Genomic DNA, 14,515 nt, shown 5'->3' on the forward strand with positions numbered 1-14,515 from the left:
CAGCCAAAGGGTTGGTGCTGCAAAAGGTTGGGCATACTTCTCCCAAGGACAAAATAAAAATGAAAATTTGTCCTTGACCCCAAACAATATGTCCAGGGCGTCTGGCCATAGGAATTCCAAAGCCCTGATTAGACTGTTCCTTTTTTCCTTGACTTGGCAGAGTACTGCAACTGTTCAAAACTGAAATGATGCATTTCTAATTTCAGAGCAAATTTGATGATCAGATAAAATTAAAGAAGGAAAAGGAAAATGGTTTCCCGAGGTAAGACTGAGATTAAATGTACAATATGTTCTTTTTACCCTTTTATGTTCCTTTCAATGTACTTTTGATTGCTGCAAGAGGAAAACTATTTGATATGTGCGTCCAGTCTTAAAAGTAGCTACGTATCCCCCTATTTTTATGTTGCCGTCCATGGTAAATGTATATTGAAGGTTTTTTTTTTTTTGGGGTGGGGGGGGGGGGGGGGCACATGGTAAACTTTATATTTACGCCTTGGACCTCCTGCTAAAGTTTAGCTTATCCGAATGCAATTGCGTTATTAGAGCAAAATATTTTGGGTGTTTCTTTGCCTTTTCAGTGTGTTTTTATTCTGCCTTTGGTAGGAAGTAAAAATGCCTTTACTTTTAATGTAGTTGCGGTTTCTATAGGTGCGCCTCGACTAAAGAGCTTCTGAGAGAGAGCCTTTTATAACTGGTGACCTCCTACACTTAATACCACACCAAGCAAGAGGCTTTCCGACATCTAGTATGAAACTTTAAATTTGAGTGTAAAGAAATGGCTCCCTGTTGCAGTTACCCCCCACTTTTTGCCTGATACTGATACTGATGCTGACTTGACTGAGAAGTGTGCTGGGACCCTGCTAACCAGGCCCCAGCACCAGTGTTCTTTCACCTAAAATGTACCATTGTCTCCACAATTGGCACAACCCGGGCACCCAGGTAAGTCCCTTGTAACTAGTACCCCTGGTACCAAGGGCCCTGATGCAAGGAAAGGTCTCTAAGGGCTGCAGCATATCTTATGCCACCCTGGGGACTCCTCACTCAGCACAGACACACTGCTTGCCAGCTTGTGTGTGCTAGTGGGGATAAAATGACTAAGTCGACATGGCACTCCCCCTCAGGGTGCCATGCCAACCTCACACTGCCTGTGGCATAGGTAAGTCACCCCTCTAGCATGCCTTACAGCCCTAAGGCAGGGTGCACTATACCACAGGTGAGGGCATAGGTGCATGAGCACTATGCCCCTACGGTGTCTAAGCAAAACCTTAGACATTGTAAGTGCAGGGTAGCCATAAGAGTATATGGTCTGGGAGTCTGTCAAAAACGAACTCCACAGCTCCATAATGGCTACACTGAATACTGGGAAGTTTAGTATCAAACTTCTCAGAATAATAAACCCACACTGATGCCAGTGTTGGATTTGTTAAAAAATGCACACAGAGAGCATCTTGGAGATTCCCCCTGTATTTTACCCAATTGTTCAGTGCAGAACTGACTTGTCTCTGCCAGCCTGCTGCTGAGAGACAAGTTTCTGACCCCATGTAGTGAGGGCCTTTGTGCTCTCTGAGGACAGAAACAAAAGCCTGCTCTGGGTGGAGGTGCTTCACACCTCCCCCTGCAGGAACTGTAACACCTAGCAGTGAGCTTCAAAGGCTCAAGCTTCGTGTTACAATGCCCCAGGGCACTCCAGCAAGTGGAGATGCCCGCCCCCCTGGACATAGCCCCCACTTTTGGCGGCAAGTCCAGAGGAGATAATGAGAAAAACAAGGAGGAGTCACTGGCCAGTCAGGACAGCCCCTAAGGTGTCCTGAGCTGAGGTGACTGACTTTTAGAAATCCTCCATCTTGCAGATGGAGGATTCACCCAATAGGATTAGGGATGTGCCCCCCTCCCCTCAGGGAGTAGGCACAAAGAGGGTGTACCCACCCTCAGGGCTAGTAGCCATAAGCTACTAACCCCCCAGACCTAAACACACCCTTAAATTTAGTATTTAAGGGCTCCCCAGAACCTAGGAAACTAGATTCCTGCAACCTAAGAAGAGGACTGCTGAGCTGAAAACCCCTGCAGAGAAGACGGAGACACCAACTCCCTTGGCCCCAGGTCTACCGGCCTGTCTCCCCCCTTCGGAAGAAAACTGCTCCAGCGACCCTTTCCCCAGGACCAGCGACCTCTGAATCCTCCGAGGACTGCCCTGCTCTAAAAGGACCAAGAAACTCCTGAGAACAGCGGCCCTGTTCACCAACGACTGCATCTTTGTTTCAAAGGAGCAACTTTAAAACAACCAAGTTTCCCACCAGAAGCGTGAGACTTGCAACCCTGCACCCAGCGACCCCGACTCGACTGGTGGAAAAACAACGCTACAGGGAGGACTCCCCGGCGACTCCAAGACTGTGAGTAACCAAAGTTATCCCCCCTGAGCCCCCACAGCGACGCCTGCAGAGGGAATCCCGAGGCTCCCCCTGACCGCGACTGCCTGACTCTCGGATCCCGACGCCTGGAAAAAACCCTGCACCCGCAGCCCCCAGGACCTGAAGGATCGGAACTCCAGTGCAGGAGTGACCCCCAGGAGGCCCTCTCCCTTGCCCAGGTGGTGGCTACCCCGAGGAGTCCCCCCCCCCCCCCCCCCCCCCTTGCCTGCCTACATCGCTGAAGAGACCCCTTGATCTCCCATTGATTCCTATTACAAACCAGACGCGTGTTTGCACACTGCACCCGGCCGCCCCCGTGCTGCTGAGGGTGTACTTTCTGTGTGGACTTGCCCCCCCCCCCCCCCCCCCCCCCGTGCCCTACAAAACCCCCCTGGTCTGCCCTCCGAAGACGCGGGTACTTACCTGCTGGCAGACTGGAACCAGGGCACCCCCTTCTCCATTGAACCCTATGCGTTTTGGGCACCACTTTGAACTCTGCACCTGACCGGCCCTGAGCTGCTGGTGTGGTAACTTTGGGGTTGCTCTGAACCAACGGTGGGCTACCTTGGACCCAAATTTGAACCCCGTAGGTGGTTTACTTACCTGCAAGAACTAACAATTACTTACCTCCCCTAGGAACTGTGAAAATTGCACTGTCTTGTTTTAAAATAGCTATATGTGTTTTATTTGAAAAGTATATATGCTATTGTGATTATTCAAAGTTCCTAAAGTACTTACCTGCAGTACCTTTCATGCAAAGTATTACATGTAGTATTTGAACCTGTGGTTCTTAAAATAAACTAAGAAAATATATTTTTCTATACAAAAACCTATTGGCCTGGAATTGTCTGAGTGTGTGTTCCTCATTTATTGCCTGTGTGTATGTACAACAAATGCTTAACACTACTCCTCTGATAAGCCTACTGCTCGACCACACTACCACAAAATAGAGCATTAGTATTATCTCTTTTTGCCACTATCTTACCTCTAAGGGGAACCCTTGGACTCTGTGCATACTATTCCTTTCTTTGAAATAGTGCATACAGAGCCAACTTCCTACATTGAGGTTAAAACATCCACCTCTTCCAAATCTTACCATGGTTTGGACGTAGTCCCATATGTGGCTAGGACTAAAATCGCAACACCACAAAATAAAATGGACGGAGTGTTGAAACTTTACAAACACTCACCCCCAGTCACAGATCTGGGTTTAATCCATTCTTGTTTTGCTCATCACGTCACCCCAATTTGGACCCAGCCATATGCAAATCAGTCTTGACCCGAATTGGCAAGCCAGGTCCTCCCTGGATTGGAAACGAGCATCCTGGGACCAGTTTGAGGATATCGCCACTCATGAGCCAGGCTAACTTGAATTCATTTGAGAATTGTGTTTTTTTTTTTTTGTTTGGTTTTTATTGCAATTGTGTAAGTCTTTATGCAACCGTGGTCCTTGAATTAAGATTTATTATTCAATTGATGCCGATCATATGTTTTAGCCGATATAATTGACTTTGTTTTAACATTTGAAACTGAACTGTCTGAGGTGGGTGAAAAGTTAGAGCTGTGAATGCCCCAATTTCTGCAAGTGAAATTTTGTGTTTGAAGCTCCTACTTTCTGTAGCCATGTAATCCTTTTTCTTGTATTCCGACAGCCCAACTAGAGTTAAAGATGAGCCTGAGGATGCCTTTTTTGCTTCTCTTGAAAATGCCAAGCCTCCAAAGAGATCGCGTGATGATGAGGAGTAAGTAACTGAAAGGAGCAGCAAAATGGGACTAGGTTTTATAATGTTTATTAACGCCTGAATTGCAAGACTTCTCTGTACACTGCTTTTGTTTTGTGTTCCCTATCCCAGTGTTTACTAACGTATCACATTATTCATCACCCCTTGTTTCTATACAGAGATTTTCTTTTTTTTTTTCTTTTCTTTTTTTTTTGTATTTGTAATGGAGCGGGTATCAAAACACCCTGCTGTTTTGTTGCAAAAGACATTGTGGGTTTACCAAGAACGTAGAGGACCTTTCAGCCCACCCATTGCTTATTATCGGTTGGCTTTACTGTCACTCATTTGCCAGCTTCTTATTCAGTGGTTTGCCTTGTTCAACTTGTCTGGAGCATTGCCAAATAACTTGTCCTTTTAACTGGTCACTTTTTAAGAAATGACTGAAAGTCTCCGGGTGTGCGCAAGACAAATTATTTGTTTTCTATCGGTCATCCTAGTGTGCTTACCTCCATTCCCTCTGTTGCTGTTTTGCCCACGTACTTCTCCCATACCCCTTCACTGGTGCGCTTATCCTTGTGTGCTTCTCGCCGTGCAGCTCTATGCTGCCAGTGTCCCTTTGTTTTCCACCTTGTCGCTTCCATACACTCGTGTCCTGTTGCTTCCACCCTGTGTTGCATAATTCCATATTAAATAAAAAGTATTCCTAGAGTTGTCTAAATCTTACATTTTGTATACTTTGGAAAAAAAAACTGATTTAAAAGTTAAATATTTTTTTCACAGCACTGACTACCAGCCCAAGAAAATCAAAACAGAAGATCACATTAAACCAGAGGAGTTATTTAAAACTGAAGATGGCAAGAAAGCAAAGAAAAGAAAAATTAAAGAGGAAGAGGAGGTAAAAGGAAGGCATGAATTTATAATATTGGTGGTGGTAGTAGAGCATGTGTATCTGTCATTTAAATAGTAAATCCGTAAGTGTATTGCTTTAGTGATGTGTAATGACAAATATACTGGCAACCTTTTCCAATGCAAGTTTTGCTTTCAGATTATTTATGAGCATTTGAAACAACGGTAAACTAAACATGAGGCCTCAAGCTCATTAAAATGTTACTAATCCTGCAGGTCGAGTAACTTGAATAATCTGCTCGACCGAACTGTAATGTACTTGACCTGCACACAGGTCTCAAAAATCTAGCCTACTTACACATGATCCATGACTTTACTAATACCATTGCCATCAGAGCAGCGGTGTTTCTCAGTTTCTGTAAACACTTGCGTTTATTAAATATATTTCTAAAGCATTATGTGGTAGCACACTGACATTCATAGACAGTATATTTCTAGGAAATGCCCCAAAACCTACCCACTAACTTGTAGCTTTACTGATAAAGCTATATAGTGTAGTAATAATAATAATTTGCGAACATTGGGTTTCAGAAAACATTTTCCTTTGCACATCAGTGTTCTAATTTGTTTTCATCCTATACATTTTTTTTCCATCACACAAGTACAAAAACTGGGCTTTTACAACTCCTGAAATATTTTGAAATGTTTACACAGTTGACTTAGTTATTTAAATGTTTGTCTTTGTATAGCAGAAAAGACAGTTCACCTTACAAAATTCTGCAGTCATAAGGAAAATAAATTGTAAGAAGACCAACTGAATTTTGACCTCTGTCTCTGAAAGCAGAGCAAATGTCACAAGATGTAAAGGCATCTTTATTGCGCCTTCATTTTGTGACTGAACAGAACACTTGTTTCTCAACTCGACAGAAGGTGCAAGTAAGTCCTAAAAAATAGCTCACCCTGATAAAATATGACTCTCCATAGCGGGTGTATTTTTCGAGGCCTGAACATGATGTACTTGGTAAAAACGGTCTTAAAGGAGTGTTAACCTTTTCTACTAATGTTTGTAAGCCTAGAACCTTTAAACTGCAGAGCATTTGGTAAGTAGATCAGTCGCAAATCTTTATCACGCTTAATGATGCCTTTGTACTCTGGTCAGAGCCTTGGCTGTTTAGGGCTGCTCAAGTAGTTGTATTGCTGATCTCTTAACCTTAAGAAGCATGCCCAAACCCAAGGCTTTGTGCACACTCTTGTTTACTAAAATGCGACTGGTGACCAAAATTGATTTGCGTTGCATTTTGGTCAGTGGATGAGATTCAAGAAGGTATTACTTACAAGAAAAATACAGTATGTGATCTTTTTTTATGCTTCTCGCAGGATTTAAAGCCACAAATTAAGCCTAAGAAAAAGGTTAAGAACAAAGACAAAAATAAAGCTAAAGGAGCGTCTGGGGAAGGGGTCGAACTCAAGAAAAAGAAACCAAAGAAAGAGGAGGAAGAAAAATGGAAATGGTAAACTTGCAGCATCTGACCTAAATTTCCTGTAGCCATTAAATTAAGACATTGCTATTCATTTTATGACTGACATTTGTTTCAGTGGGGCCTAACAAAGTAATGTGCATCTGTGCTTCACCTGTTTCTAGTTGTAAAGAAATTAACTTGGTAATCGGCACTTCTCTATTTTCTTGCTGTTAGTAGTTCTACTTTACGGTTTGGATCCAGATTACAAAAGAACTTTCAGAGTTGTATACTAAATAGAAGGAGCTGTGAATTATACAGGGCACCTTCGGCAGGGTAACACCTAAAAGACTGAACCCTGTTCTCCCTTTAACATCTGCACCAGTTAGTCTCCTATGCTGGGAGTTCTGGAAGAAGAGCATGGAGATTGGTAATAATCAATTGACAATTGCAGTTAAACACAGGCTGTGTTTCACACACACTGCAGAGCTGCCTGCAATTAGTCATGGATTTAATGATTTGAACTGCTGTGGAATAGTCAAGAGCGGTTGCTGTGGCATGCAATAACCCTCCTGTGCCTTACATAATTCCCAACAGGCAGGGTAGATTGAGATGCTTGGGCAGTCAACAATGCCTTTTGCTACTGGTGAGGTCCCGGTCGCTCCTGTTCAGGACTTTCCAATCATTTTTGGAGGAAGGGTTGGGTTCTCAACACTTGCATTTTCACCTCAGGAAAAATGTTGTATGATCAGTGGCCCAGTAGGCTGACTTTAAACCTGATTTTATTTAATGGATGATAGAGTGGACCATTTAGCGTGGAACCCAGCACACAAATATCATTTTTGCAGGGAGATTCATCGCTTTCAAAGGGACAAGTGCCATAAAGAGGTAAATTGGCCTTCGGTCAAATCTTTTGTCAGGGGGTTAAGCATGACTCAAAGATCCTGGTACCTGTACTGAACTGGCATGGGACTGGGACTTTCAGCAGCAATAATTTTGTAAATTAACTGAAGTGTTTGATCTGTGAAAGTCATTTCAAAAGGATGGTGAACAAAACTTGCTCCATGTAATACGTTTTCGATACCTGAGCCCGTTTTTGATAGCTATTTTTGCGACTGTCAAAAACCATTCAAATCCTTTTCCTTTCGAAGTCTTGTAGCGGTGTTGTTTCGCAGTGTTTGGTGTATGTCCTAAATATTTTCTCTGAAGGTGCTGTTGACGAGATCTCATTTTCCAAATAAAGGATCAGTTCAGTATTTAAGGAATGGAAACTTGGACTCCTCTTCATATGTCACCGAAGGGTTTGGGTTCATCCTGCAGTTTGTCAGCATCCACCTGTTTTAACTTATTGGCAATATCGATCGTCTCTACAACCTCTGTCTGCAAGAGAAATTATTGCTTTTCTGTTGTATTCATCTGAGCAAAAAGAGGCAGAGCCTGATTTTTCTGGCTACTTGGCTAAAATGTAACACAAGTGGTCATGCAGTTTGTCATCTTAACTCCTTGATCTGCCTTCCTGCACCTACCTTTTTCTTGCCGGCTTCCTATCTTTATGTATACTGCTTCAAATTAGATTCTTCTTCTACTCCACCATCAGGGAGTTTAGTCTTTTTGATGTGGACTAGTGAGGGGAAACAGTAAGTAGGCATACACCCAGAGTCAGAGCAGTGCTGAACACGGTCCAACCATGCATTCATATACTCTGGCATCTAATGCTAGTCGGACTTTATTTTTATTTCTTAATTGTAGGTCTACTTCTTCATGAGTTTTCTGCATTGGCAATTTGCTCCAGCACTGTAGTTGCTTTATACAGAGTAATATGTGGATCAGTCATACCACTTAGGCCAGTCCAGTGTGATCAAGATCAACATCCCTGGATGCTAAACACCCCTTGTACAACAATTACAATCACTTAGTCGGGGGTAAATTGTTAACTCTGTTTGCCATGCTTTCGATGGTGGCGCTTAAAGGCAGACTAAGGATAAAGCCTGGCTGCAATGTGAAGGAAGCCTCAACTTGGACAAGAATATTAGATTTTCGAAGCGAACCAGCCACTTTTAAACTGCTAGACAAGCCACCTCCACTGTGAATGTGCACCCCCTTACTCACAGCTACTCCCAGAGAGTGCCCTTTGTAATTGCATATATGTAGCTCTCCCTACCTCTGACAAGGCACTGAAGTACTTCATGCTGGGCAGCACACTTCTTCTGAACCTGTGGTTAGTTCAGTGTTATTAGTTATTGGAATTTGTCTTATGCAGACATTGAGAATGTGATTCTGAAAATACTGGAGTCAGTATCTTGTGATGTTCATTCTCCTGTTTGGTCCACAGTATTATTAAATCAGAGTGGGATCCTTTTTGGATGCCCCTGCTTGCAGTATGTCACAAGATTGAGGGCAAAGTCTGTTTCCACTCACAGTGCAGATGTTTTGCTTGCATTCCTTTGGCTTGAGGTTGTAGATCCAGACCCTGAGGTGCAGCGGTTGGTGATTGGGCTCTGTTTGTAAGCAGTAACATGCCTAATACATTTCCTGAAGCGCTGACCTTTGGTAGATGGGAGGAGGGGTGGGACTGCAGAGTTTGTGGAAGATGAAGGGGGTCCCTTTTGGTGAGGCCCAACCCGTCGTCCTGAACACAGCCTAATGCTGAAACCTCGCACCTTCTTGTGCATGCCATGTGCCGGAGACTGCGCTGCTGTGAGGAACATCACTACACAAAGGCTGTGCCAGGAGAACAGCCAGGAAAGGGCATGCAAATACTGTTAAGTGTGGTAATTTTGTCTGCTATAAATTAGGGCTTCAAGTTGTAGCACGAGGGTTGGGGGAGGGGGATAAAGAGTTGAGTATTCATAATGCTATAACCTGAGAAATAAAATACTGCACTGATAACTACTGTTCATTGCAAGTAGTAATAAAGCATATATTTATGTACTATTTATAAACTCATACCAAAATCTGTTCTACTGCAAACCATCCATAACCGCTCAACTGTTAGTTTCACTAGGGCTGCTAGACTTTTTAAATAATGCTTCAAACTATAGCATGTTAATAAGTCTGTATAACTAAGGGTGATATTGATGATGCATGCACAGGTTTTAGGGAGATAGAAATCAAGAGAGGTAAGACCACATTTATTTGTTAAACATGCTACTAATACACTTTGCACTGCTGTAAACAGCTGGGTTACTATTATCCAACTCCATTTGAGTCCTTATTAGTAACATACACAGACTGCTTGTGTATAAAAATGTGCATCCTGATGCTGGAATTCGGTCAAGTTTGCCCCCGGGGCTAGTTATCTGAACCTCAGCCTCTGCAGAGATGTGCAGGATTCTCTTCACACCCCTCTCATTTCTGCTTATGGGGAGCTGCAGGTGCCTGGGAATAATCAGTCATCTTTTTGAGCCAGGCCGCGTTTCCTGATGGTTAGTCCTGTGTGCATGTTCTTAAGTGGATACTGCACGAAGGACAAGAGTGGCAAGGTTAGGACACTCCAAGCCAGAGAAAGGTAAGTCTATAGGTAGTGCATGCCAGAACTAGGGGGTAGTGTGCAGCCGGGCAAAACCCAGCTATGGATACTGCGGAAAGTCGGGGGGGATAGGGGTGCTGCAGGCCACTGAGGCAGGACTAGGGATACTGCAAGCCTGTGGTAGCTGATAAAGCGCATAGGGGTACCTGAAGTCAGCTGGGTAGAGGTGAGGCTATAGAAGCACAGCAGTAGGAGCAGGGAGAGTCATTACTCCAGTACTTCATCTCTTGCTTTATTTATTTCCCGTTTCTACATGTTCAGGTAGGACTCCTCTAGTAAAATTAGAAAGCAGCACTGTATACATAGCTTGTCACATTGCAGCACTGTGATCACCAATTCCCTTAGAGGCTACCATGCTTCATATTTACTTCAGAAAAACCTGAAAATATTCAGCTATTTCACCTTTCAGCACGATTGAACTGCTTGAAAGCAGTTTCTACCACCGTTTGATCTAAATAACGTGACTGCTGGTCAGAGGAGTTTTCTTCCCAATTACATTACCTGGAATTCAGGTCGCTAAATTTACCTCTCCCTTCTCTGTTGAGGAAGAGTCTTATTCATTTGGGCATCACGCAGCCCATGCGCTATATTAACAAGCGAGGAGGTAAGAGAGCAGGATCGAAGGTGACTGACGATATGGTTGTTGGCCTTGGCCACAGGGCCATCATTCAAGGCAAATCGCTTTCCAGGAATTCTAAACCCAAAGTTGAATTTCTCAAGGGTATCAAATGAAGAAAATGATCAGTGAGTTCTGGATAGCTACTTCATTAAATCTTCGCAGTTGGGAGATATACGGAGATGGATATGTGCGCAACATCTCAAAACAGTAAACCAAGGCTTTGTGTCCAGACTACCAGAACCAGGCTAATAAGACAATGCCCTTTTGATGAATTGGTGTAGAACATTCATCTTCTTCCTCTGACTCCATTGATGCCCACAGTCCTACGAAACACCAGAATTTCCAAGTTATGAGCCTCATTGCTGCAGATTTCCCAAGGAAGTGGTGTTATCTTGACATGCTATAGATGTCTTTGACTCCACATAAGAAGTTGCCTTGCAGGCTGTACCTGCCAATTACATTGCAGTGTTTTACTCCATCCAGCCTGACTTTGAATTTGGCTACATGGTCCCTGAGATCAGACAATATAGACATCTAAATTACCCAGTCATGCATGGCTATCCTAAAGGAGCCCAAACGTCCTGCTAGGGTTTGCTGTTCCTTTAAATAGAATAGGTTGTTTGGTGTACTGGTAGAGATGCTATCACCCACCAGGAGGAAGTCTGTTTGCCATGGCTGTTGTATCTGGCTCTGTCGAAATGGCAAAGTCCTTCCGTTAAAGTTCATGTGACTGCGGATACAGCGTCTAGGAGAGGTGCAGATCGGGCCGTCTTTTGTAGGCGTGCACATTACTGCAAGTATGATGAAATACAAGCATTCATGATTAAGGAACTTTTTATGTAGATGCACCACGATAGAATTGTTTTGCAAACAAATCTGATATTTCTACCTGTGGTCTTCTCAGTGTGTCATGTTATTCAGACTGGAACTTCTCACTTTTTTTCTAAAGCTTTATTCATCTACTAAACAGGGTTTGTCACAAATGTTTGGTATCCTTTGTGATGTAAGAGTAACGTCACAAACGCTGGCTCTGTGCGTTGGATTATTCAGTTTATCCAAATGTTAAATGTGGGGGGCCTAACTCACTGTCATTTGAGAGCACATTCAACAGAAAACGCATTTACATGAGCATTTATGGTTAATGTGGGTACTCTAGCTGCTACAAAATCCTCTGAACTAAATGCCGGGATAGTTCCAAACATCCAATAGTAGGGCAGACAGTGTGCAAAGTGGTGTTTACTGCTCTAACATTAGTTATTTTCATGCATCCACCCTTGGAGGGCAACACTGCTGTAATTTAATGTAGATCTTGTGAATCTGCAATAAAATACTAACACTGCCAAAGATAAACTACCCCGTTTTCTAGATTCACATACAGATCTCCACTGTTGACAGGGCAGCAGTGAACGTGTCTCGTAAAACTTGTTCAAAGCTAGGCCATGAAAAAAAAATCAAAGTGAAGCAGTCTAGAAGTTGAGGAACTGTGGATTTAGGTTAAATTCATAAACAGTCACTTGAGAAACCCTTGTGGTCAAAACCTAGATGTTGAAACCGTGAATCTATAATAGTGAAACTTCAGCGGTAATGTTAAGTAATTGATTTCTGTAGGAAGTTGGCTCTGTATGTGCTATTTCAAAGTAAGGAATAGCATGCACAGAGTCCAAGGGTTCCCCTTAGAGGTAAGATAGTGGCAAAAAGAGATAATACTAATGCTCTATTTTGTGGTAGTGTGGTCGAGCAGTAGGCTTATCCAAGGAGTAGTGTTAAGCATTTGTTGTACATACACATAGACAATAAATGAGGTACACACACTCCGAGACAAATCCAGCCAATAGGTTTTTATATAGAAAAATATCTTTTCTTAGTTTATTTTAAGAACCACAGGTTCAAATTCTACATGTAATATCTCATTCGAAAGGTATTGCAGGTAAGTACTTTAGGAACTTCAAATCATCAAAATTGCATGTATACTTTTCAAGTTATTCACAAATAGCTGTTTTAAAAGTGGACACTTAGTGCATTTTTCACAGTTCCTAGGGGAGGTAAGTATTTGTTAGGTTAACCAGGTAAGTAAGACACTTACAGGGCTTAGTTCTTGGTCCAAGGTAGCCCACCGTTGGGGGTTCAGAGCGACCCCAAAGTCACCACACCAGCGGCTCAGGGCCGGTCAGGTGCAGAGTTCAAAGTGGTGCCCAAAACGCATAGGCTAGAATGGAGAGAAGGGGGTGCCCCGGTTCCGGTCTGCTTGCAGGTAAGTACCCGCGTCTTCGGAGGGCAGACCAGGGGGGGTTTTGTAGGGCACCGGGGGGGACACAAGCCCACACAGAAATTTCACCCTCAGCAGCGCGGGGGCGGCCGGGTGCAGTGTAGAAACAAGCGTCGGGTTTGTAATGGAAGTCAATGGGAGATCTAGGGATCTCTTCAGCGCTGCAGGCAGGCAAGGGGGGGGTTCCTCGGGGAAACCTCCACTTGGTCAAGGGAGAGGGACTCCTGGGGGTCACTCCTCCAGTGAAAGTCCGGTCCTTCAGGTCCTGGGGGCTGCGGGTGCAGGGTCTCTCCCAGGTGTCGGGACTTAGGATTCAAAGAGTCGCGGTCAGGGGGAGCCTCGGGATTCCCTCTGCAGGCGGCGCTGTGGGGGCTCAGGGGGGACAGGTTTTTGTACTCACAGTCTTAGAGTAGTCCTGGGGTCCCTCCTGAGGTGTTGGATCGCCACCAGCCGAGTCGGGGTCGCCGGGTGCAGTGTTGCAAGTCTCACGCCTTTTGCGGGGAGCTTGCAGGGTTCTTTAAAGCTGCTGGAAACAAAGTTGCAGCTTTTCTTGGAGCAGGTCCGCTGTCCTCGGGAGTTTCTTGTCTTTTCGAAGCAGGGGCAGTCCTCCGAGGATGTCGAGGTCGCTGGTCCCTTTGGAAGGCGTCGCTGGAGCAGGATCTTTGGAAGGCAGGAGACAGGCCGGTGAGTTTCTGGAGCCAAGGCAGTTGTCGTCTTCTGGTCTTCCTCTGCAGGGGTTTTCAGCTAGGCAGTCCTTCTTCTTGTAGTTGCAGGAATCTAATTTTCTAGGGTTCAGGGTAGCCCTTAAATACTAAATTTAAGGGCGTGTTTAGGTCTGGGGGGTTAGTAGCCAATGGCTACTAGCCCTGAGGGTGGGTACACCCTCTTTGTGCCTCCTCCCAAGGGGAGGGGGTCACAATCCTAACCCTATTGGGGGAATCCTCCATCTGCAAGATGGAGGATTTCTAAAAGTTAGAGTCACTTCAGCTCAGGACACCTTAGGGGCTGTCCTGACTGGCCAGTGACTCCTCCTTGTTTTTCTTTTTATTTTCTCCGGCCTTGCCGCCAAAAGTGGGGCCTGGCCGGAGGGGGCGGGCAACTCCACTAGCTGGAGTGTCCTGCTGGGTTGGCACAAAGGAGGTGAGCCTTTGAGGCTCACCGCCAGGTGTGACAATTCCTGCCTGGGGGAGGTGTTAGCATCTCCACCCAGTGCAGGCTTTGTTACTGGCCTCAGAGTGACAAAGGCACTCTCCCCATGGGGCCAGCAACATGTCTCGGTTTGTGGCAGGCTGCTAAAACTAGTCAGCCTACACAGATAGTCGGTTAAGTTTCAGGGGGCACCTCTAAGGTGCCCTCTGGGGTGTATTTTACAATAAAATGTACACTGGCATCAGTGTGCATTTATTGTGCTGAGAAGTTTGATACCAAACTTCCCAGTTTTCAGTGTAGCCATTATGGTGCTGTGGAGTTCGTGTTTGACAGACTCCCAGACCATATACTCTTATGGCTACCCTACACTTACAATGTCTAAGGTTTTGTTTAGACACTGTAGGGGTACCATGCTCATGCACTGGTACCCTCACCTATGGTATAGTGCACCCTGCCTTAGGGCTGTAAGGCCTGCTAGAGGGGTGTCTTCCCTATACTGCATAGGCAGTGAGAGGCTGGC

The 14,515-nt window shown here is 44.6% G+C and overlaps 1 protein-coding gene across 1 annotated transcript in view; it reads left to right on the forward strand.

Annotated features, from left to right (window-relative positions):
• Nucleotides 1-14,515, forward strand: part of TOP1 (DNA topoisomerase I) — a 352,777-nt gene that overhangs the window by 118,569 nt on the left and 219,693 nt on the right. The window contains exons 5-8 of the mRNA XM_069243787.1: nucleotides 207-262; nucleotides 4,061-4,150; nucleotides 4,910-5,024; nucleotides 6,353-6,486. Coding sequence (XP_069099888.1) covers nucleotides 207-262; nucleotides 4,061-4,150; nucleotides 4,910-5,024; nucleotides 6,353-6,486 — 395 coding nt within the window. The remainder of the gene's footprint in view (nucleotides 1-206; nucleotides 263-4,060; nucleotides 4,151-4,909; nucleotides 5,025-6,352; nucleotides 6,487-14,515) is intronic.

Source organism: Pleurodeles waltl, chromosome 7 (genome assembly GCF_031143425.1).
Source record: "Pleurodeles waltl isolate 20211129_DDA chromosome 7, aPleWal1.hap1.20221129, whole genome shotgun sequence".
Lineage (NCBI taxonomy): Eukaryota > Metazoa > Chordata > Amphibia > Caudata > Salamandridae > Pleurodeles > Pleurodeles waltl.